Source organism: Sebastes umbrosus, chromosome 10 (assembly GCF_015220745.1).
Source record: "Sebastes umbrosus isolate fSebUmb1 chromosome 10, fSebUmb1.pri, whole genome shotgun sequence".
Taxonomy (NCBI): Eukaryota; Metazoa; Chordata; class Actinopteri; order Perciformes; family Sebastidae; genus Sebastes; species Sebastes umbrosus.
This window is the reverse complement of record NC_051278.1, coordinates 32,332,156-32,357,578: the sequence shown is the minus strand read 5'-3', so window position 1 is coordinate 32,357,578 and position 25,423 is coordinate 32,332,156. Positions and strand designations below refer to the sequence as shown.

Sequence of the window (25,423 nt, the reverse complement as noted above, 5' to 3'; positions counted from 1 at the left end):
GGTTTTGTCCAAAACTAAATAGTTTCTTGCAATCATTATTTAAAACCTTTTTCAGATGTTTTGGAAGTACCCATAGAACCTTCTGCTATTACTGCATATTTGGAGTAGCACCACAAGACATACATCTTAGTCGCCAGGAAAAGAATATGAAAGCTTTAGCATCTCTCTAAGCTAGGCACGACTTCTACTTCTTAAATAGAAGGAGAAGTACCCTTCAACCTTTAGGATGTGGATTAAAGATCTCTCACATCGTCTGGTGTTGAGGAAGATTCGCTATACTACAAGAGGGCGTGTTCAGAAATTTGATGCTATATTGGAGACCTTTTTAATCTATATAGAAACAATGGATACCACTGACATTGAAGTTTTTAAACTGCTGACCCCATATTACATATAATTCACAACTTATAATTAGGTTTTTTGTTTTTGTTTGTTTACTTTTTGTTTTTGTTTTTGGTTCTTTCCTCCTTTATTTTTGTGTGTCTCATCTTCGTTTCTATCGGATTTAAATAATTTATATGTATAAATGGGTTATAATGTGTTTATACAATTATTTCTGTGATTTATTGGATTTTGTACAGAATACCAATAAAAAGCAAAAAATAAAAAATATAAATGAATATATGTATATATATATATATGTATACATATATATATGTATGTATACATATATATATGTATATATATACATATATACATATATACATATATATATGTATACATATATTTGTCTCTTTCATATTTTTTCCTAAATAAGATCCCATGGGGTCCATCAGAAGGGGCGGGACTTTGCCTCTCTATGAATGCTATTGGTGTTGATTAGAAAGTGTCCCAACCGACCCTGCTCTCCCCTACTTCCTCCACCACTAGTAGTATTAGCAGTAGCCTAGTACTGTAGCAGTAGCAGGCTAGTAGTAGCATGATAGTCTAGTATTGTAGCAGTATTAGACCAGTAGTATTAGCAGTAGCCTACAAGCTATCAGTGGTGAAGAGTTAGAAAGTTAAAAGTTGGTAAATATGGCCAAAGATGAAGCAGCCTGTGGACTGGGCAGTCCACATGGTGGTGGGGGTGTAGGGAGCTGCTCTCTCTCTGATCCACAACCATCTCCACTGTCTTTAAACGTTACATTGTTAATATGGCACCACGGTCACCAGATGAATCATCTTCCCTCCTGTAGATGGACTCATCCCCCAGAGATGAGCCCAAGAGGGTGGTGTCTCCGGACTCCAGAGGCCTTGACGGACAGGTGAGTGGAGATGCAGCTGTTGTGTACAGGTACAGGGAGGAGAGCAGAGGGGAGAGGACGCCGCCTTTAGGAAGAGTGTATAACAAAGAGAGAGAGAGAGATAAAAAAGCGGAACTGTTGTGAGTCGGGTGGTACGCGGTACGGACACAGTTGATGTTACACACTCACCTCGGCCGGTCCAATCAGAAGAGCGTCTACAGATCTCTACGACGTAGTTCCGTCCATGTGACTGACTGACATGACGCCCCCATGAGCACATCTCCAGTGTGAAGCCGCGGACTGTTGATCACTGTGTCTGTGTGTAGTTCTGTGTTTCTGTAGATATGACCTATCTGAGCTCTATGAGCTCTCTGAGCTCTCTGCTCCGGCTCGGCCGCTGCTTCTCCCGCCTTCACGTCCGTCTGTGTCCACACAGTGTTTACCGCGGCCATGCTCAGCCCCGCAGACTGCTGGTGGACCTGGGGACAAGTGAGTTGACATTTCCCGGCTTCCGTTCTCTTCCAATAACTGTTAATAATGAAGATATGCTTTATCAGACTTGTTGCCATTGTTTCTTCTTGTTGTCCTCACTGTTAGCCTGCTCGTGTACCGTTAGCTCCTAACCAGAGCACTGAGGATGTGTTGGGGTTACACAATGACACCTGACTGCATGGAGGTTACATATGACAGATGACAGTGGTGTTAGTATGCGAGACCTTTGAATGTGTTGTGCTCTTGTTGTCTTTGTAGGAAAACTTGAGATCTCTTCAGGGAGGTTTGCTAGATTTGATGATGGATCTGCTGTAGTACAGGTAAGAACAATAACATCAACAGGTGCAGGGATGGCAGCAGCTCTCTGATCCACATTCTTCATATGTTTGCACTTTACTTCCCTAAATTAATGTTGTGATTTTACAATTGCTATTAATTTCTGGTCTGTATATATAAGACCATCTATTGTATGTCTGTCCGTCCTGGAAACAGATCACCTCCTCTGTTGCTCTTCCCTCCCCTTGTTTCCCCTGTGAATAGACCTGTGATTTGTGGCTTTAAAGTCATATTGACTTGGCTCAATATTACACCAATGCAAAATATTACCTAGTGGCGCTGTGTAATGGCAAGAATCTGGGGCATACGATTACAAATCATGATACAGAGATTTACGATTCAATATTTGCCATATACTGCAATTTTTTAAAATCTAATTTTAGGACTACTGTCATAGTATAAGAACACCCCACCATGTGCATAAAATCTAAATAAGTTGACTTTTTTTGCCATCAGAACAGTAGTCTCTGTATTTGCATTATCTCAGTCCCTGTAACATCATAGTACTACTTTGAGATGACACATGACAGTATACCTGAGAGGACACCATACCGTATACTGAGAGGACAAATACGTATACTTAGAGGACACATACAGTATACTGAAGAGGACAATACAGTATACTGAGAGGACACATACAGTATACTTAGAGGTACAATACAGTATAATGAGAGGACAAATACAGTATACTTAGAGGACAATACAGTATACTGAGAGGACACATACAGTATACTGAGAGGGACACATACAGTATACTGAGAGGACACATACAGTATACTGAGAGGACAATACAGTATACTTAGAGGACACATACAGTATACTGAGAGGACACATACAGTATACCTTAGAGGACACCATACAGTATACTGAGAGGACACATACAGTATACTTAGAGGACACATACAGTATACTGAGAGGACACATACAGTATACTGAGAGGACACATACAGTATACTTAGAGGACACATACAGTATACTGAGAGGACAAATACAGTATACTGAGAGGACACATACAGTATACTGAGAGGGCGCATCTCTTTGCAAATGAAATAAAGTATTGATTGAGTTCATCTTTGCATGAAAACTATTAATTAAAAATTGATACAGTATCACAATATTCGATTTAAAAAATATATATAAAATTACACACCTAATTACTAGTTAATAATGCAAATTAATACACATTATCTGATGTGACTTTACCATGACTTTTCTTAGTTTTGAAAGCTTTTTTTTGTTACAGTGTATGGTACATATTCATAAGGCTTGTGTTAAAAAATGGCTTATAGATTAACCCACTAGGGCCAAATGGGCAAAAATGACCACTGACCCTTCACCCTATTTGTGTTAGTTTGGTTAAACACACTTTTATTTAGGAATATGCACCATGTACATTTTGCGCACCTCTAATGATAAATGAAAATGATAACAGCCTCAGTGTGGGTTTTGATAACACAGAACCACACTGAGGCTGTATCTTTTTTGTTGACATGCTTTAGTAGTGCCAAACAAATAGACAGTTAATCTAATAAAATCTTTCGTACAACTCCAAAATCAATTTACAATTAGCACCAAAGGATCTGTTCCGTTACCTGCAAATCAGACATTACATTAAAAGCCATGTAGAGTGGGAAAGCTTAAAAGAGACCCAACAAATATCAACAGTACTTCATTATGGTACAGAAAAACCACGTGGCAACTGGCAAGTAAAAAACATATTTCCCAATTCTATGGACTGTTAATAGTTAGTCTCCGAGATAACTTCTGTCATGATTTGACGCTATATAAAAATAAATTGAATTGAATTAATAGTTGACATCGCAGGAAAATACCCTTCACTGGTAAAGAGAAGTGGGAGTTAGAATGAAGTGTAACATGAGGACAGGACCTGGGAGGATATCTGTATGAGTAGCCACAAAGGTATCATAACAGTCATCTATGGAAAGAATTAGATTGTAAGATAAAAATGAGATTTTTCAAAATTCCATTGATGGTTTCAATGTTTGACAAAAGTTCAATATCAGCTTTATGCTGGACGAGATCATTCACATATCTTTCTATTACTGCCCTGTACTGCAGGGATTTATGGCAAGACTAAAAAAAGGAGATGAAAAAAATAATGAAAATTGCTATCCCAATGGATACTATGTTGTTTTCACTTGGAGAACCAACCCACAATGTAAAAACCAAAGATAATTACGGCGCATACTTATACTGGCTGATAGAAAGATGATAAATTGGAGGAAAGCGCTAAATTGCAATTTGAAAAAATTGCAAATGAAGATAGACATTTTTGTACAAAGCTGGGACCTCCAGTTATGACGTACTGGACTATATAAATGTTAGGATTGTGGACAGATGTACTCTGAAAAAAGTCAACTGTCTTATATGTTGTATGATACTGACTTTGAAATTTAAATTAAACTTAAATAACGTTTTAAAAAAATAGTTAATCAAATTCACACAAATCAGTTGACACATGATAGAGGAACATGGAGCCAGTTAGCCCACTTTGACCAGTTGGAAATTAAAGTTTTTTGCTGCTTGAAATGTAGTGAAGAAGATTTTTATTTCATGAAAAGAAATAAAGTGTGCTGTGGGGCTAAACTGCTCAGTCCCAGATATTTGATGCTATGTGTGATGTCTTTGAATATATTGTTTGTAACCTCTTTCTCTCTTTGAAGCTGGGCGATACCTCTGTGATGGTGACTGCTGTGAGCAAAACCAAACCTTCTCCGTCTCAGTTCATGCCCCTGGTGGTATGTTCTCTAACATTACATTACAATTCTCAACCTGTCTTTGTCTTTAACGTGTGATCGTGTAGAGTTTGTCGTGTTCATTCAGTTTAGTCTTGTTATATTGAATGTAAATGGAATTAGTTGAAGAATCCTAGAAAGTGTTTATCCAGCCTGTCACCGTCGGTTGTCTGGTGACTCACCAGAACAGAGACTTGAAAGCATGACCTTATGAGTCAGATGACCTCCGTTCAGAACTGCATTAGGCGAAAATATTCTGAATGAATGTCCACTTTTAATTGACATGGGGACTACAGACAGAAAGCAGCTGCTGCTGTCGAATCCCCACTAAACTATTTGATGCGAGAGACTGGGCCACCACTGCACAACGAGATCCTCACCAGCAGACTCATAGGTGAGTGATAGGAATGCTGTCTTTTAATAAGCGGGTGTCTCTGCAACTACGGTCACGTTTGACTCTCCCAAAAATAAAAAAAATAAAACCTCTATGAATACATATAAACAGGTACCCAAAATCGAAATGACATCTTAGTGTGTTAAGATTTTATCTGTAACATTTTTTTTTTATGCGTTTTTTCATCACTTGTTCTTACTACAAGTGATGTAAATGTAAATGTCCTTACCGCAACATTACAATAACGTTCATTTTATTAATTTTCCTTTTTTTAATTTCTATAATATTTTGAAGACATTTAAATTCATTTTCATCACATACTATAATATTGATATGAAAACATTTTCTAAAAATAGGGTTTTTCAGGATTTCTTTACACACTTAAAAAATGTAGACAGTACCCATTGATGTCAGTCTTCATACACAAGAAATATAAAATATGTTGTTTTTTTTTTAGGTATTGCAATTTTAGGTATTTTTTTTCAGGTATTTGCAATTCTATCCTAACACCCTCTAAAAACTGTTGCGGAAATTAAATTTTGCTAAATTGTAGATTAAATGGTTAGCTAAGCAAGGTCTGCTACGTTAGCTTTGACTCTTAGCATCTAATATACTGAACATGAATCAACAGTAATATTAAGTTAATTTTTAAATGTAATTCAAAATACACAATCACTAAGGTGTATGGTGAGGACACACAATAATAAGAAAAGGTGATCTTCACCTTGTTTTTCTTGATCTTGTGAGGGTCACCATTGTGGGCGGCCCAACCTGTCATCCATGTGCTTACCTGCTGACTTCTGTTTCCATGGAAACTAGATTTGTTTGGCTTGAATAAAACTTTTACTGTTGCATTTGTTCATGTAAGGTAAGACTCAAAAAGTGTGGAACAGGAGCCATTTGATGAAAAATCATATAATGATTTGTATCAATAAATAATTGTAAAATGGTGTAAAGTAATATGTATATGAAACAATTCCATTTGAAATAATGTCATATTATAATTGAATTAGCTCATTTACGTATCTCAACATTGAGACCCACAGTTGTGGGACATGAAGAAAAAGTGGTGTTGGACCCATAAAATGATGAATCACATTATTTAGTAATTATTTTTTTATGTTGAATGTGTAATAACACTGTGTGTATACACCGATCAGCCATAACATTAAGACCACTGACAGGTGAAGTGAATAACATTGATCATCTCGTTAGAATGGCACCTGGCAGTGGCATCAAGTGGCAGCATGTTCATAGCAAGTGAACATTTAGAACTTTGAACTTTGTGTTGGAAGCAGAACAAATGGGCCAGCGTAAGGATGTGAGAGACTTTGACGAGGGCCAGATAGTGCTGGCTAGACGACCGGGTCAGAGCATCTCCAGAACTGCAGCTCTTGTGGGATGTTCCCGGTCTGCAGTGGTCAGGACCTACCAAAAGTGGTCCAAGGAAGGAGAACCGGTGACAGGGTCAGACCCAAGGCTCATTGATGCGCGTGGGGAGAGAAGGCTGGCCCGTGTTGTCTGATCCAATAGAAGAGCTACTGGAGCACAAACTGCTGAAAAAGTTAATGCTGGTTCCGATAGAAAGGTGTCGCAGTTTGTTGCGTATGGGGCTGCGTAGCCGCAGACCGGTCAGGGTGCCCGTGCTGACCTAATGTTATGGCTGAGCGGTGTATTTATCAAGCATTGCACTGCAAATCATCGCGACAATAGTCATGACCCAATGAACTAGATCGCAGGAAAAAGCGGCCAAAATGGGTTTCCTCAGGAGGGTGGCTGGCGTCTCCCTTAGAGATAGGGTGAGAAGCTTAGTCGTCCGTGAGGGACTCGGAGTAGAGCCACTGCTCCTTTGCGTTGAAAGGAGCCAGCTGAGGTGGTTCGGGCATCTAGTAAGGAAGCCCTCCCCCCCGGGCGCCTCCCTAGGGAGGTGTTCCAGGCACGACCAGCTGGGAGGAGGCCACGGGGAAGACCCAGGACTAGGTGGAGAGATTATATCTCCACACTGGCCTGGGAACGCCTCGGGATCCCCCAGTCAGAGCTGGTTAATGTGGCCCGGGAAAGGGAAGTTTGGGGTCCCCTGCTGGAGCTGTTGCCCCCGAGACCCGACGCCAGATAAGAGGTTGAAGATGAGTGAGTGCACTGCAAATATTGCAAAAATACAGAATTTCATTGCTGGGACTTAAACATGCCCTCAGTTGCAGAAACACCCATGTATGCCTTTAATGTAGCAGGTCAGCGTGTGCTGATGTTGTACTGTGACTATGATCACTTTGACTAACAGTTTCTCATGCTTGTGTTGCTCAGACAGAGCGATCAGACCGCTGTTCCCTTCTGGTTACTTCTATGATACTCAGGTCAGTTCAGTTTGAAAACAGTTGTCACCATTATGTGGTAACAGTTAAGCCCTCTTTTGCTTTTTGAACAAAGATGATATTAATGAGTATCTGCCTCCAACTGTTTATGCGTGTGTGTCCATGTATGTTCATGTGTCTTGAAGGTCCTTTGTAACCTGCTGGCAGTTGATGGTGTCAATGATCCAGATGTGCTGGCTATTAATGCAGGTGAGTTAAATCTCAGCCGTCCATGTCCTCCACAGGGCACAGTGTTTTTAGATCCTTTAGCTAAAACACTATTTTCTTTTGTTTAAGCTTCTGCTGCTCTGGCCCTGTCTGACATCCCCTGGCATGGACCCATAGGTGACGAACACACTACACATTTAGGCCTTTTTCACTGACATATTTTTGATTCATTGAGCTTAAATCCTAGTTTTCACTCGTCTGTTCAATTTCAATTCCCGGATATTAGTGTACATAATTTAAATCTAACTTGGAACTACTTGTGTTTTTTCAAGGTGCTGTGCGTGTGGGCATGGTGGACGGAGAGCTGCTGATCAACCCCACCAGGGCAGAGATGACTGCCAGCAGTCTTAATCTGATTGTGGCCGGAGCTCCTTCCAGTCAAGTGGGTAAGTTGGCAAACATAATAAAACTCCCAACAGAAGCTTCAATGTTTATTTACTGAAAAAAAACTTTAAAGACCCGCAATAAGACAAATAGTCATAATGCTATAAACTAACAGCTGCTTATAAATCAGTTCCAAAATGTAGGTGCCAACCCAAAGTAGCTTAACTTTCCTGCATATACAGCAGGAATGAATGTGATTGATAATATAGTAATATGAACATGAACATCAAACTTTATGAATTGTTTCTCCAAATCTAAATTTGTTAAAAATGTAATAAAACCTGTTTGCAATTAGAATAATAATGTACATTGTGCGAATAATTAAAGAAGTGGGAAATATAAATATGATGTCTTACGTATGAATGACTCCTTAAAGGGATAGTTTGGATGTTTCTCAGTGGGGTTCTATGAGGTACGTATCCACAGTCAGTGTGTTACCTACAGTAGATGGCGGTTGGCACGCCCCCAGTTTGGAGAAGCAGACGGGAGTTACCGCACGGAACTCGGCTGTGGACGAGGCCAGCAGCAAAACATATTTTAGCTTCCTAAAAGAAAGGCCAACCTTAAAAAACTGTATATTAGTTTAAGTGTACTCTATATTTAAAATAATTTCAATGGTTTACCTTGCGGTCGGAAAGCCCTCTCCGATGGGAAACTGAAGTCGTTGTATCCATCTATGCTCTCGCCAAAGCCACCAGACTCCATTGAAAAATCCTGTAATTATACCTCGCAGAACACGGGGGTTGCTGGTCTACCGCTGCTAACCAAAGTCACACAATAGCACAAACAATCTAACCGATCGAGGCAGCAGTACACCAGCAACTCCTGTGTGTTTTGCGAGGTATAATTACTGTTTTTTTCAATGGAGTCTGGTTGCTTTGGCAAGAGCACAGATAACGGCTTAAGTTCTGCTGTCTCACGGCAAGGTAAACCGGCAAAAATATTCTAAATATAGCGCACATTTAGACTGTGTATTGTGTGTATCGATTTTTTTAGGTGAGCCTTTTTTTTCTAGGTGGCTAAAATACATTTTGCTGCCGGCCTCGTCCACAGCAGTACATCGCTTTGCTTCCGTGTGGTAACTCCTGTCTGCTTTTCCAAACTGGCCAACACCCAAACTATTCATTTATTTGAAGAATGCAATAACTTAAAGGTGTTACTGATAACATTTTTATGTAGACAAATAATAATAAACAAAAAATAATACATCCACAGAGCTGTTAGGAAGGTGCTGTATAAAAGTATGGCTTTTCCTAAAAAAATATTATGATCGTGAATTAATCATTTAAAACATTTTGACGGGTCCAAAATGAATGTTTTGTTTATCTCTGTGGAAGATATCAGACGTTTGGTTCCCACTTCTAACAAGGTTTGTGAGCCAATAGTGTGACGACGTTGGTATCACGTTGGTATCTCTGAGTCGTCAGCGATCAAGTTGCCACTTAGTGTGGAAAAAACAGATAAATGGCTGAGTTTGATGGTAAGCTCCCGGTTTCACTCCGGTACCAACACTGGTGTCTCCATCAGGCTGCAGAATATGTGAATATTTACTGTGGCAACAAGGGAGAACTGACGTTAGCACATATTAGCTATCTTAGCTTAATCGTCCTAACAACAATAGCCCACACCTAATGTAGGCCTATAGCTATATGTTAAAAAATGTCATTACTCTACTGCAAAAGATTCATCACTTGACCTGACTGTCTGTCTGAGTCTCACTCCACTCAACCATAACATATGCAGGTTGTGCAACGAACTGGCAACCACTTGTTGTGAAAGGAAATGCAATGGAACGGGGGGGGGAATGCAACATCTAGTGGCTGAATGTTATCAATGTTATCAATGTTATCAATGTTATCAATTGCACCTTTAAGATGACAATGTTAGTGAGTATTATTACTACACCATCAAATGCAAATGTTTTATTACAATGTCTACTGATTGAAAGCAACATTTTATTTCAGTTTGACAAGTTATTATTCCCCCGAGATAATGTAGTCGGGGTGGATATAGCGCTCCGCGTGTCCGTTCGTACATCCGTCCTTCTGTCTGTCCTTCCCTCCATTCATATATCACTTTTGTTTCCGGCAGAACTTGAATACTATTTAAGGGATGATCAGCTAGGTAGGTTGAGCTGTCACCCTCAAACATAGTTTACTCAGGTGTAGATCAGCATCTGCTATTCGTAGCTCAGTGTCACAGGTTATAAATTAGCCTCTCTTCGGTCTATCTGATGACAGCATCATACAACTCTCCTTTAATGTGACTCTCTCTCTGTCCGCCAGTGATGATTGAGGCGTCAGCTGAGAACGTGCTGCAGCAGGACTTTTGCCACGCGGTGAAGGTGGGAGTCAAACACACCCAGCAGATCATACTGGCCATCCAGCAGCTGGCGCGAGAGCAGAAGGTCACCAAGCGCACCCCGGTCAAGGTCTTCTCAGCCCCGACTGACATGGTGGAGCACGTTCGGCAGTAAGACCAGCGATGAAACTGACTGATGAAGTGATTGAGCAACAGGGCTGTATTCAGACCTCATTTCCAGAATAAAACCAAACAAAGAAAACAAGAAATTGTCTTTAAATGAAACAAAGGCAGAAATTTTTCAATGATTGGTTTACCTGTAGTACTGCTGGGGACCTTCCCGAAGCTGTATCTGAGCTTTACTTCCAAAAATTGAGTGACAAAAATGGGACTCATACTGTTTAAGATGTTGACTTGTTTTTCCCTTTTCTTCCTCGCAGATCAGCTTCCAAGAAGATCTATGTTGTTTTCACTGATTACACTCACGACAAAGGTAAAGTCTGTTCCCCAGATGTGACATGTGTGTTAGCCTTCTCTTACCACCTCGTGTGGTCATTTTTTTTAGCCCATCTTAGTGAGTATCAGTTTTCAGTTTCTTTAAAGGAACAGTGTGTAGCGTTTAGGGGGATCTATTGGCATAATGGAATATAATATTTATAAGTATGTTTTCTTTAGTGTAATAATCACCTAAGAAATTAAGAATGGTTATTTTTTTCGTTACCTTGAAATGAGCCGTTTATATCTACACAGGGAGCGGGTTCCCCTCTCCACGGAGTCTGCCGTGTTTCTACATTAGCCCAGAACGGACAAACCAAACACTGGCCTATTCACATTTTTCAAGTTTTTTGTGTCAGCCACCGTAGTTCTCCCACACAACTCGGCACACAGGAGAAGTTTCAGTTGGTTGCAATCTGCAACCTCACCGCTAGATGCCACCAGATCCTACACCACTGCACCTTTAAGTTATTTAAAGTCTGCTAGACTCACTGATGTTTCTCTTCACTGTGACTTGACAATGTTTATGTACCTAATCTCTTGATCAGTAATCGTAATAATCTCATCATGGTCTTGTTTTTAGATTTCAAGAGATGAAGCTATCAATAAAGTTCGACTAGAAACTGAAGAGGACCTAAAAGGTAGATCATCTTCAGTATTTATGTTGCATGGAAAGAATTTCTAGCTAGCTGTTTCAAATATAGATGCAACCCCCTTCACACAATCACATGTTTATATTTCAGTTCAGCTGGGTCTGTGTCAGGGTTCAACGTTAAAGGGAACCTATTCTGCTTTTGTGCTTTTTCCTTTAATGTGTTGTACAGTTTTTTTGTGCATGTAAAAGGTCTGCAAAGTTACCACGCCCAAAGTCCAAGCCAAAGGGAGTTACTCTCCCCACACAAACACTGCTCCTGAACTGCCTGAAACGCCTCGCTAGAAGTTTCATAACGTGGTGATGTCACCAAGTAACACACTTTGCCTAGCGGCTAGTTTGGCACGCCTTCAAACAAAGCCAGTTAGAGCGGAGCTGGAGCGGAGTCCAAAGTGTTTGGTTCGGTTGACCAATCACAACAGTGGGCCGGCTGACCAATCAGAGCGGGAGGGCGGGGCAGGAGCTCAAACAGAGCGTTTCAGACAGAGGGTGAAAGAGGTGCTGCAGCACAGCCGCTATGAGAAAAGTAAAGAGTTTTTTTGAACATGTGAAAATGTTCTAGTAGAAACCTAAAATACAAGTATGCACCTGAAATTGAGCACAATAGATCCTCTTTAATTGTTTTTGTAACTTGCTCGGTTGGGCCAGAGTGGGTCAGACGGCAGATTGTCCACCAATCGGAAGGTCGGTGGTTCGATCCCCGGCTGCTCCGGGTCACATGTCGATGTGTCCTTGAGCAAGACACTTAACCCCAAATTGCTCCCGAAGGCATAGCCATCGGTGTGTGAATGAGTATTTAGATTAGATCCTGATGGGCAAAGTTGGCACCTTAGTAGCCTCTGCCATCAGTGTATGAATGTGTGTGTGAATGGCTGAATGCTGCCATGTAGTGTAAAGAGCTTTGAGTGGTCGGAAGACTAGAAAAGCGCTATATAAATGCAAGTCCATTTACTTGCCCGAGGTCAATTTTTACTTGCCCCTAGACAAATAGTTTTATTTATATGTGGTTATCAAATAACAACAAAGACTAAAGTTAATTGTCATGTTTTATCCGCCTTGCTCTCAAACTTGAGGCAAACTGCCCAATACATAGTTGGAGTTATGTCCACATCCTCTGTGACGCCACCCAGCTAAGCTCCTGTTTCCAGGATAACTGCAAAGCTTGCTTGCATTTCAGCTCATGAACGATAGAGATGAGAAGGAACGAGATGTTTTATTTGAGATAAGTTTAGTTTATTTATAGAGCAAAGTGCTGTACAGTGGTAAAACAACACGCTCACTCCTTAGCTACTTCCATCATCAGCTCCAGAAAAAAATCAATGTGTTTAAACCCCCCCTCCGGGCAGTTTTACTTCCTGTTTTTTGGTTAACGTTCTTTCTTAAACAGAGAATGAGGGTGTGGTTAATAGTCATACGTAATTCATTACCATAGCAACCACATTGCATCGTTTTTCAACCCAGTTTAGATGAAACCAGCTTAGATGAATTTAATGTTTATCAAACCACAAATGAGACAAGAATTAGCGCAACACGCCAACTCTCTCTCACTCGCTCTCTTCTTCACCGTCTCCTCCTGGCGAGGTGGCCGTCTGGCTGCTGCTGAACCGATGAGTGGGGCTTTAATACCTTTTTACCACTTGCCCCATTGGGCAAGTGAGTTGCTAGATTTACTAGCCCGATGTGGCATTTCACTTGCCCTGGGCAAGAGGACAAGCCTTATTATTGAGCCCTGTGTGTAGTTAATTTGTGTTCCTATCTGCCAGCTGAACGGTGTCAATTGCTGTCTTCCATGTGTAGAAAGATTCCCTCAGGCTGAGCCCTTCGAAGTCATTGAATCCTTCAACATTGTGAGCAAAGAAGTTTTCCGCAACCTAGTGCTTAATGAGTACAGGAGGTAAGCACTGCCCATGTGGAATGAATGGATATTCTGATGACACATGATGTGTCCTTTTAACTGTATTCTTAAAATTGTACGTGTTGTAGATGCGATGGGAGGGAGTTGACTGCTGTAAGGGACATTTCTTGCGATGTGGACCTCTTTAAGCCGCTGCATGGCTCAGCTCTGTTCCAGAGAGGACAAACACAGGTAGGTCCAGAGCAGGAAGGCCACGGAAGTTAAAAACCAAAGACACATTTTGTTGAAAGAAGAATACCATTGTGCCCAAATCTGATGGAAGAGATAGAACAGTGGTTCCCAACCTATTTTCCTTGAAGCTCCCTCCCCCCCGCCTCATATTTTCTGATGTCATGATCCTTGAAAAAATTTACAAATCCTCGAACAAAATCCTCAATTTGAACAAGGTGATTCATTGTTTTAAAACGAGTCTGTCATTTTTTATTAAATCAACTTTCTTTAAAGGGACTGTTTGTAAGAATAAGAAATGTCTTGTTAACAGCGACACCTGTGGCCGTTAAGTCAACGAAAGTCAGCGTCCTGTTGCTCGCGCTTGTGCTTGCTCTACATAGACATGAACGAGCATCGGTCAACACAGTGAGGAGACACACGTCAGCTAAAACCACAATATCACTCTATATTTCAGCTGCTCGGCAGTAATGTTAGCTGACCAGACGAAGGTCTCTCCATGAATCAATGCTGATCCTAGTGTTGGCTTTTCCTGCTTCAGCCTCCCGACCGCGGCCGGACAGAACAGGGGAGACACCGGAGTTTTGGTCGGAGACGATAACGTTTCTTTCTGCGGAGCCCCGTCACTTCACAAGACACGGGAAACCTCTGTTGGTCTGGAGGAGCTGCAGCAGTTATTTCTGCACAAACGTCCACTGTACATTCACTAGAGACCAAAGCTACGGTCTCTCCTGTGTTTTCTGGCCGTGGTCGGGGGGGCTGGAGCAGGAAGAGTTGACACAGTTTAACAGACGGGCTTCACTAGATTTAACTTTGCGGTTTTGGTGCTTCCCTGTAGTTTGTGTTGGAACAGCGTAGCTACACGCGAACGCGAATGGAACACCGACCTGCAATGATTTACAAGAGTGTAAGTTTCAGAAGTTACAAACGGTACCTTTAATGAATATCTCGTCACTTTCATCAACATAAAGTGATGACGTCTTGACAGAACAACTTTATTTACGATTTATTTACTATAATAGTGTTGGAGCCGAAATAGATTTTTTGTTATTGTGGTTAAATAAATGTAATTAATGGTGTTGTTAGATTGCTGCTAGATTGCCCCATTAATTCAGGTGCGTGCCTCCCTTTGTGTGCAGCAAGTGGGAGAGCAAATCATTTTTTGACCGCAGTGAAAGAAGCAAAATATTTTGATAGTTAAAAACATGTTGTGTATTTTGGAAATGATTACATCTATCTTTTTTCAATACCTTTTGACTTTAAAACACTTATAGTTATTGGAAATGTTTGGATCGCATGAGTCAGAAACAATCCTGCGCAGCCACCACTGGAATCTAATTCTACAAATAGTATAATACTAATACTCTTAGTGTAGCCTGATAATTATCTGCAACGGTGCAGAAATCCCAGCTTTAAACCGAATGTGGCCTACTAAGTAGCAGACAAATCTATCTTTATAGATAGTTTTATATAGAGACTCTTGTATAAATTATCCAGTAAGTGTGTTATCATGATTTTTGTTATACATGAGCAAATCTAATTTTGACAACCTCAATGCAGACAGATCCTGGCACACCCCCTGTGATCTTTGGTGCCCCCCTAAGGGGGACCGGGACCCCAGGTTGGGAACCACTGAGATATAAGACTGATGTTTGTTTGTGTTTTCTGCATCTGAAAGATGAAATATGAGGTTTAATAATGAATGCAATAGCAGGAGGAGGGTGACCACTAGTGAGGTTCTTTGTTCTGAAATGAGATTTTTTAATTGTGATAAAGGCCGCTCTAGTCTTTTCACAGAGAAAACTCAGTCCTCTTCCTTATAATACAGGTGCTGTCCAGCGTCACATTTGATTCCTTGGAATCCAGTGTCAAAGCAGATATTATCACCACAGCTTTTGAGGTAAGTTCATGAAACCACACATTCATACTGTGATGTTAACATCATCAGGACAGTTCAGATAGAGTTGTCTTCTCAAGAACATTTAATATCTGTCTATGTGGCAGCCTAAATGACCCACACAGACTAAATATAAACCATTAAAAGCATAACGTATGTAACAATCCTATATCCATTCCATTTTCTTTCTGCAGTGGCACTCAAATCCAAAAATTTCATGCTTCATTTATGAGGTGAGTAAAATCCTGTTTTTCATTTTCAAAGTCACATAGATATTATGTTTCCATGGACTTGTATGTTTGTGTATCTTTTTAGTTTCAAGCTGAACTTAAAACCAACCCGCCTTTAATTTCAGTTCCCTCCGTATGCAACCAATGAGATTGGAAAGATGGGAGGCATCAACCGGAGAGAGCTTGGTCATGGTTTTGTTTTAACATTTACATCTTCTGTTTGTATTCAGTGTCCCACTTATTCCCATCAAGAATCTTCTGACACAGGAAGTGTGTGTGTATGTTGTGTGTTCCCAGGGGCCCCTGGCTGAGAAAGCTCTGAGACCAGTCATTCCTAAAGACTTCCCTTTCACCATCGGGTCACCGCTGAGGTGCTGGAGTCAAACGGTGAGTTTCTAAAGTGGAACATGGGGGTTACAATGTCTGAGGCCCTGTTCAGTTATTAACATGCGTCCTCAATGACAGTTCTAAGTACAGGTGTGAACACACTTGAGATGCATTGAGGACGCATTGAGATCTTTCAGACCACATTCAGAGGTGGTCTGGGGCCACATATGACCACATTCTTTTAGCAGTGTGTATTGAATGTGTCCTGGGCCACATTAAGGACCGCCTACTCATCTGACGTCCCACTGGGATCTGCGGGATCTCTGCGCTCATCAGGTGAATAGACAGGCAGACGCGAACGCTTATCTGCCTCGTAGCATGGAAACGGCCTCTGTGCTCTACTGCATCCTGTCGGTACAACTGTATTTTATTAAAATATAGCTTGTTTATAGACTACATATCTCCAGACTATCAGACTAGGCACGTGAAGTGTATTATTATCATACTGTCGGAGCTGACACCCAACCGCCCGCTCGCTCTCTCTCATCCCCGGCTCTCTGAAGCTCTGCACCCAGCTGTTGTCTGGCAAAGGCAGCGGTGCCGGCAGTGCGTGCGAAGGTCCCCGGGACCGCCGGTACAATAACCTTTGATTTTGATGTTAATACAATGTACCAGAATTCATGAATATGTAGGATATTACTACTGACATTCATGTAATATTACGTCACAAGGTCTGCTGTATTAGCCGTGTGTTCACTACGTGTTTATTTGCATATAAAGCGGGGAAGTGAGATCGGATCACAAGTGGCCACTCAAGACGCATGTGGAGACGCATTCTAACCTTCCACCTCTTCATCTCCTCTCAGGGTCCTCCTCAATGGCTTCAGCGTGTGGAGGCAGCCTTGCACTAATGGATGCAGGTACTGGAGTGGGAATGCATGAAATAGCTCTTTTACAGTTGATACTCTCGTACTGAAATTGTGCATATTTATGTTTTTTTTTACTTAAAGGGGGACATATTATGCTCATTTTCAGGTTCATACTTGTAATTTGGGTTTCTACTAGAACATGTTTACATCCTTTAATGTTCAAAAAACACATTATTTTCCATCTCATCCAGTCTGTCTGAATATATATTCACCCTCTGTCTGAAACGCTCCGTTTTAGCGTCTGTCTCTTTAAAACCCCCCCTCCTGAAAAAGCCCAGTCTGCTCTGATTGGCTTGCGAGAAAAATATGGTGCACCTTTGCAAAGGTAGTTCTCAAGCTGTGGTCGGTATATTCTAATGAGCCTGCATGTGACATAGGAAGGGGAGCCACATCGTGAATGGCTTGTTGAATCACATGTTTTATGATCTAGACAGCCCACAAAAACAGACTGGGTTGTCTTATTTCACAGTTTGTGGGTTGGTAGGCACTCCAGATACCCAAATGTACATGCACAAGCAGTGAAAAAGTGAGTTTTTCATGATATGTCCCCTTTAACTGTAATGCTGCACCTACCAATATAAGCCAATTAAACAGTTCTATCTAGAAAAAAATCAAGTACTACAGTAGCAAATATTTTATTTTTTATTTATTTTGTATATATTCACATTTAATGTAGTACAATTGTGTGATAACATGTAGCTAATAATAGCCAAAAGATATAATAATAATAAAGTCCAAATGTGTCTCCCAGGTGTGCCCATCTCTTCTGCAGTGGCAGGTGTAGCAGTTGGCCTCATCTCCAAGGCCAGCCCAGACAAACCTGCTGAGATCCAAGACTACAGATTACTGACTGATATTCTGGTACATAAAGTGTGCGACCAACCACTTATAAATACCAAGTGGAAGAAAGAATGTATATCCTTAAAAAAAATTATAACTAATGTCCCCCTTAATGATATTGGAGATGCTGAATTCTTGTTTTCTAAACAGGGAATAGAGGATTACCTGGGAGACATGGACTTCAAACTGGCAGGAACAAACAAGGGCATCACTGCTTTACAGGTACTGTGTCTACTGTGTACTTTACAGTACACAGTACTAAATCTAATGTGGTGTTGTGTGAAACATTAAGAGATCACGGCAGATTTAGAGCTATAATTTCAAGGGCCAGTGTGTAGGAGGCAGGGGGATCTATTAGCAGAAATGGAATATAACATTCATAACTATGCTTTCATTAGTGTATAATCACCTGAAACTAAGAATGGTTGTGTTTTCGTTATCTTAGACTGAGCCGTTTGTATCTACATAGAGAGCAGGTCCTCTTCACTAATTCCGCCATGTGGCTCCTCCATGTTTCTACAGTAGCCCGGAACGGACAAACCAAACACTGACTCTAGAGAGAACCTTTCGCTTTTTTTCCTGAAGGCCACCGTAGTTCTCCGACACACCTATAAAACTGTGGTAACATGAGCCACCGAGTGCAAAACCGTGGTACCGCCAGCCGCCGTCTCAATTTCATTTCTTCTAAAGTAGGTGAGGCAAAGGTCCTGAAAGATCCCACGGTCCTGCACTTGGCGGCTCACGTTACTACAGTCTTAGAAAAGGAGGAGTGAGTGGAGGGGTACTCCGTTGGTTGCAATCCGAAATCACACCACTAGTTGCCACTAAATTCTACACACTGGACCTCAGATTTACATGTCATAAATACATCAAGTTTATTATTTTTAGACTAAGATACTGCCACTCTTTGGGGGGTGTCTAAGGATAGAGGGTGTCGTAATGCTGTGCAGATTGTAAAGCGCCTTGAGGCAAATTTTGTGATTTGTGATATTGGGCTATATAAATAAAATGGACTTGACTTGTTGAGCTCTTAATGCTACCTTAAACCTTAAACTGTGCCATATTTTACACACTTCTATTGAACCTCCAGGCTGATGTGAAGATCCCAGGTTTGCCTCTGAAGGTGGTCATGGAGGCTATCCAACAGGCCACAGGTACGCTCAAAGGGCAGTAAAGAACATTTTACACTAAAGAATAGACATCTTTTTGTGGCTTGATGGCCTTTGTTTGAATATTATTCTGTTCCAGTGGCAAAGAAGGATATCTTGAACATCATGAACAAATGTACAGCAAAACCCAGAGAGACGAGGAAAGCGAATGGACCTGTTGTTGGTGAGCTTTGTGTTCGAACATACATAGTGTGTACATTTTACAAGGAAGACAAGGGGACACGCTTGGACTAGGTGAGAGAAAGGGTGTGAAGAGTTTTCTGATATAACTAATAACTATGTGTAAGACTAGTTTAGATCGATCAGTAGGGATGAAAGCTGATGTCAGATACAAAGCAGACAAAAGGCCTGAAGGGTCATCTGCTCTTTGCTTTGGTGAGGGAACAATTTGACAGTAATACTGGGCATCCAAAGGAATGCTCACCCAAACTTTGGTCCCATGTTACTGTGTATTGGAAACTGACGTGTGTGAGTTTTATTTGCCTCTTCAGAAACTGTCCGGGTGCCTGCCTCCAGACGAGCACGCTTTGTCGGTCCAGGGGGCTATAACCTTCGCAGGCTACAAGCCCAAAAGGTAACATCAATCTAAAAGTCATAGTTAAAGGACCAGTGTGTAGTGTTTAGGGGGATCTACTTGGCAGAAATGAATAATAATAATAATAAGTATGTTTTCTTTAGTGTATAATTACTTTGAAATAAGAATGGTTGTGTTTTCGTTACCTTTAGAATGCAGCCGTTTCTATCTACGTAGGGAGCGGGGCCTCTTCACGGAGCCGGCCGCTGTGTTTCTACAGTCGCTTAGAACGGACAAACAAGCCACTGGCTCTAGATAGGGCCAATCACGTTGTTTTGCTCTTCAGCCACTCAGAGATCTCTACACCAGGGCGTTCTCAAACCTTTTGGGGCCAGGGTCCCTTACAGGGAGAACATTTTGCCAAGGACCCCCCTCTTAATCGTTAACACTGAATAAGCACTATGCCATTTGTACTCAGATGCCATTTGTGAACTATTTGATCTCTAAAACTTTCCAACTGAAATACTTCAGATCTGTTTCACAGTGACAAACAAACACATTTCAATATGAATCCCGTTAACACCTCTTTGTTTTTTGTCCTGATATTTCAGAGTGCTTTGTAATCAGATATCGCTTTAGCTCGGCCGGCTTCGTGGCTTCATTCACTAGCACCTGAAGACAACATGACGCATTTTTGGTCTCCCGTCGCTGTCCTCAATTAAACCAAATCATATAACTGTCATCATATTTTATTAATTTAGCTAGTTCAGGCTTATTTCTCCATGCTCACCAGCTAGCTAGCTGGCTAATAAGCTACGCTAAGCAGCAGCAGCTGGAACGGTTCGTTGCGCCCTGAGTGAAGTGACTGATTTCATGACGTGATGTGTCACAATCACATCAGAGTTTCTATTGGCCCCAAAGCTAACATGGGCTGGTGGCGAGGCGAAATGGACACAATATGCTTGTTTTTATTGACGGAAATGGTCCCCATTATGTACTTTTTAATGATACAGCACAATTTTATCATTTATAGTAAAATATTTGGCAGACGTCCTGACAGAGTTTCCACGGACCCCCTAAGGGTCCACGGACCCCACTTTGAGAATCACTGTCCTACATGCTTGGCACGCGGGAGAAGTTTCATGTTGGTTGCAATCTGCAACCTCACTGCTAGATGCCGCCAAATCCTACACACTGCACCTTTAAGTGAATCAGACAAACCAACCGGGAACATGAACATCTTTGTGAATGAAACACAGCAACCAAGCATCAGTCACCTTTTTTCAGACTGCTACACAATACAGAGAATGTTGAAAACTGTAATTTGTGTTTGTTTCTTCTCGAGGTGTGACAATAAGTCAGGTGGACGAGGAGACTTTCTCAGTGTTCGCTCCAAACACCAGGAGCCTATGAACGAAGCCCAAGACTTCCTAAGTGACATCTGCAAAGATGATGTGAGTTTCCAGCACACTGCAACGCTTTAGAAAGTCACTTTACTCTTACTTACTCAAATGACTTACCACACCATATCTCAGTGCTGACAACGAGTCTACTGTGATCTGAACATGTGTGTGAATTTCATGGCTGCACATGTGTATGTACTGTATTGTATGTGCATGAACATACGTGTGCTATTTGTTGTGTTGCAGCAAGAACAGCAGCTGGAGTTTTGGTGCAATCTACACTGCCACTATCACTGAGATAAGGTAAACCAATACATTGTGATGTTTACTGTAAGACAGTATCTGATGCCAGTTATTAGCACCGTTTAATAACATGTTATACAGGGAGAACTTTATTCATGATCTAAATAGAAATCAAACTATGGAGAAATCTTTAACCTGAAGCCCTTTTCTGCTCTGTTTCAGGGACATTGGTGTGATGGTGAAGCTTTTATCCCAACATGAGTGCCGTCCTGCTGCACAACTCCCAACGGACCCACAAACGGGTCAGTGGATTTGATTTTCCTGCGCGTCCATGTTTCTTTGTGAAATCACTACTTAAAGGTTCATTTTTTGTATTTTTCCTCTTTTAGATCAAACACTCCGAGTGCTTGGGTTTAGAGGTTGGACAGCAGATACAGGTATGTGTCAATAACTACAGGCCGTGTTGTCAAAGTAGCCTCCTTTGTGTATTGTCTCGACTGGACCTATATGCTAACAGGTGCAAATACTTTGGACGGGACCCAAACAGACGGCAGAATGAGACTTTTCACGGAAGGTTGCTCCAGTCTCCCGCCGCAACTGTCGTCAAGACACTGAGTGAGAACAGAGCATCTCCGTGGGTTCAAGCAACAACACACGACAGCACTGATTTGTGACCCAACACAACGGGCTAGCTTCTGACTTTGCCACCAAAGTGGATTTAAACGGAGTAGATTCGACTACGAAACAGTTCTGTTGAGAAATCTACAGAACCAAGAGCATCAGATCTAGTCACAAACTGAACCCAGTGTTGTACATAAAGAGGTTTACCCCGCTGGTGGGGGTACGGAAGTGATTAAACTGCAGGAGACACAACTTTTATTTTGAAGTATACCCTTTTGTGGTGTCTTGTTTTCAGATTTGCCACTTCAGCTATCATTGACAGCATCAAACAGTAAGAGGGTTCTCTTTCAGTCATCTAGCGGCTTCCACCCAACAGACACAATGCAATGTAACAGTGGTTTTCTTATAGAGTGCTACAGGAATGAGTCAAGCCCCCAGGAAGAGCACCGGGCCTTGAAGCAAATTTTTGTAGTGGCCAAATGGTGGAATTACAACTTCAGTGTCCGTCACGTGATGCCATTGGGCCCAAAAAGGCTTTTTCCCATAGACTTACATTGGGAAAGAGACGTCTGTGACTCAGAGGATCATTTCTTTTTAGGAAAATCAACTCTCCAATATGAACACTTGAATAGTCCTTATTTAAATCATTAGCTCCTAAAAGCTGTAAAATGCTCTAATAGCTGAATCCAGAGTTATTTCCCTTCCTCTGTTCATGTGAATGAGACCCAGACTGAGGCTGGACCGAGGGCTGGGAGGCGGGGTTAAAGGAAACGCTACAGCGCCTGCTCTACGGGCCCGATGGATGAGGAAGATCACCGGATGATCCGGGTACTTTATCACTCGGCAGTCGAGCCATTTTGTTTTCATACGCCACTGAGACACTTTCATAGGAATAAACGGGCACCCACCTCCAACGCTGTATCCAGTTCTCTTTATACATCCATGGAATGAGTCCGAAAATCCGGAAATGAGTTAGCATTTTAACACTTCCGGTTCCCTCGTCTGGAAGTCAATGGGTTATTTGAATGGATTTTTAGTTAGATGCCTGAAATAAATTCTGTGATTAATACAATCTGAAGAGATTTAAACTTTTTGTTTGACGACATAAAATGCGTCAGTAAATACCCCACTTGTGAATTTTGAAGCCTTTATGTGTCTTATAAAAGGCGGTTACTAAAAAGTGATTAAATGAGACTACTAAACATCATCACGCCAACTCGTCCGCCATTACAGCCTCGTTGTGTATACTCGTGCTCATGCAACCGTGATGTATTTCTTTTTATAGCCTAACGTTAGCTTTTTACTTCTGGCGATTGCATTCACACTTCAAAAATCATAAAGTGGTGTTCATTTGTGGAGATTATCTTACTGAACGAAATGTGTAAGAATCATAAATGTCTGTTTGCCATGGAGCTTATTTTCTGTAATAATCCAAAGCACAATGGAACAATCCCGTTGGCATTTTGTCGAGGGATGCTAACTTCCTGGTTGGCCTCCAGAAATACATCATCCCTGCAGCACTCTATTCACGTGTGATAATACTTTCTCTTGTGGTATGAGTCTTCCATATTTGGTGTCCACTGTGGCGATGTGTCCTCTAGCTGCCAGGATCAAGACTTGGACAAAGAAAGCAAAGTGGGAGAAGTACAGTTTTTTAAAATAAACTTGGAAAAAAAAGTTTGGAAATTTGTGTTTGGTGGATTATTTCTCTGTTGTATCAATGCTAACGGTCATTGTATTTTACATGGTTGGAAAACCTGTTAATTTACCTTCACAATGATGTCCAACTTGTAAGGATCATGCATTTGTGGGATGAGCAGCACAGCTGATTATGTGGGTAGTGCCCAAGTGAAATTTGCAAAAATTCTCTGCCGATGCTAAACAGTGTATTCTCCTGCTATGCTGATTGTTGCACCGATGGAGTAACAGCTTTTGGTGGGGGCAGTGTCATGTTTAATATGAGTGGACAGTGACAACCATTTGGTTTCACTTTATTTCTATTTATTTATTTTGAACATGTAACACATAAGTAAAAAAAACAAAACAATAACAAATAAAATGTCAATAAACAAATAATGAACATAAATCAATATTTCGTCCGAAAAGGAAGAAATATACATTTAATGGTTCTACTCCTCACCAGAACTCTAAATAGAACGCATTATTTATCATATAGACTTTGTGGTAGCTTCTAGGTTATTCCTTTGTTTATTTCAATTCCAACCTTGGTAATGACGTGATACTTTTCACCGGTTGTCCCCGTTAGGTCAGATGATCTTTGTTATCTGTTGATGTAAAGTGTTCCAGCAGCATAAGGACCTGTGGTATCTCTCTCTCACACACACACCGCGGGTGAAGCAGTCTATCACTGAAAGACCTATTTAAGAATGCACAGGGGGTCATGGTGCCTTTTGTAGTCCATCTTCAGAACATTGTAGTTTCACCACGGCAGACTGACGTCACTAACATCCTCCGCCGTCGCATCATAATAACGGAGTCTGGTGTGATGGTGTGGCTGCAGATATTGGTCTGCATCCCAAAGCTCTTAATTGTATCCACGTTTCTCTCACTTGCGTCTCATCCTCCAAGGAAACCATGCGAGGAGAGAGGAAACGAGGAAATATATTTTAAGAGAAATGAGACGTTGTTTCCTCTGAAGCGTCACGTGAAGCGACGTCTGTTTCTGATGACAGCAGCAGCTGATCACAGCTGGATCAACTGTCAGTGGGCTTCAACAGCTGTTCATGTCTGAACTGATCTAATACTAATAAAGACACTCAGTTCTTCTCAGTAGCAGAGCAGCAGTGTTTCCTCTCTGTAGTCTGTTACCTGTTTAAAGAACACCTGCAAATGAATAACAGCTGCAGTCTGTATTTCTACTGTGGACTGAGTCCTGCTTAGAGGACCAGGAATCATCTCTACTGGAACAATATCTTTATATTATTTATTCATTATTAGCGTCTGTAGTTATTCATATTCTGACACTAGAAGTTATTTATTAGGCTGAATGTTTCAGGGAAAATGTAAATGATGTAACTCATATCAAACCCGACGCTCAGGAATTATCAGCCTCATGTGACTGAATGGAAATGAGGATAAATGATGTGAAAGGTGTAAAAGACAGACCCTCCTTCTCTCTCTGACTTTAACTGGATCCTTAATAAAAGTTAACGGGGGAAATAACAGATCATGAAAAGAAAACTCTTTCTAATGATTGAAGAAAGTTGTCTGACATAAGTTGTCAGGTGTCATAAAGCTCCTTCAGTAACAGACTCCTTCAGCCGCGGTGTGTGAAGCAGAGCTACTGCAGGTCCTTCTGCTCCTGGAACACTTCACCATCAACATGGTCCGTCTGTTGTTCACACCTACAGTTAACACAGATTATAACTAGACGGTGAATCAGAAGACAACTAAACTGTAAAACTGTTAATCTGTGATCTGTCTTCTCTACGGTATAAAACTCCAGTGATGTTGACGTGTATCAGATCAGTCCGATCGATAACTGATATCCAATAAGGGGGCGTGTGTGTAAAAAACAGTCTGGAGACGAGC

General features: G+C 41.2%; 1 protein-coding gene across 1 annotated transcript; it reads left to right on the top strand.

Moving 5' to 3' along the window:
* Nucleotides 1-782: 782 nt before the first annotated feature.
* Nucleotides 783-22,612, top strand: LOC119496069 (polyribonucleotide nucleotidyltransferase 1, mitochondrial). Its single transcript, XM_037783123.1, is given in 34 exon segments — nucleotides 783-1,247; nucleotides 1,553-1,715; nucleotides 1,977-2,038; nucleotides 4,739-4,815; nucleotides 5,098-5,204; nucleotides 7,509-7,558; nucleotides 7,702-7,765; nucleotides 7,853-7,900; nucleotides 8,056-8,169; nucleotides 10,453-10,639; nucleotides 10,909-10,958; nucleotides 11,545-11,604; nucleotides 13,413-13,509; nucleotides 13,599-13,701; nucleotides 15,527-15,598; nucleotides 15,790-15,828; nucleotides 15,951-16,022; nucleotides 16,123-16,177; nucleotides 16,180-16,212; nucleotides 17,019-17,072; nucleotides 17,833-17,942; nucleotides 18,072-18,143; nucleotides 19,012-19,075; nucleotides 19,170-19,253; nucleotides 19,582-19,664; nucleotide 20,000; nucleotides 20,950-21,011; nucleotides 21,014-21,058; nucleotides 21,254-21,271; nucleotides 21,273-21,310; nucleotides 21,473-21,497; nucleotides 21,499-21,552; nucleotides 21,640-21,689; nucleotides 21,771-22,612. Coding segments are annotated over 34 exon segments (2,436 nt in total). The 5' UTR covers nucleotides 783-1,178; the 3' UTR covers nucleotides 21,925-22,612.
* The last annotated feature ends 2,811 nt before the right edge of the window (nucleotides 22,613-25,423 follow it).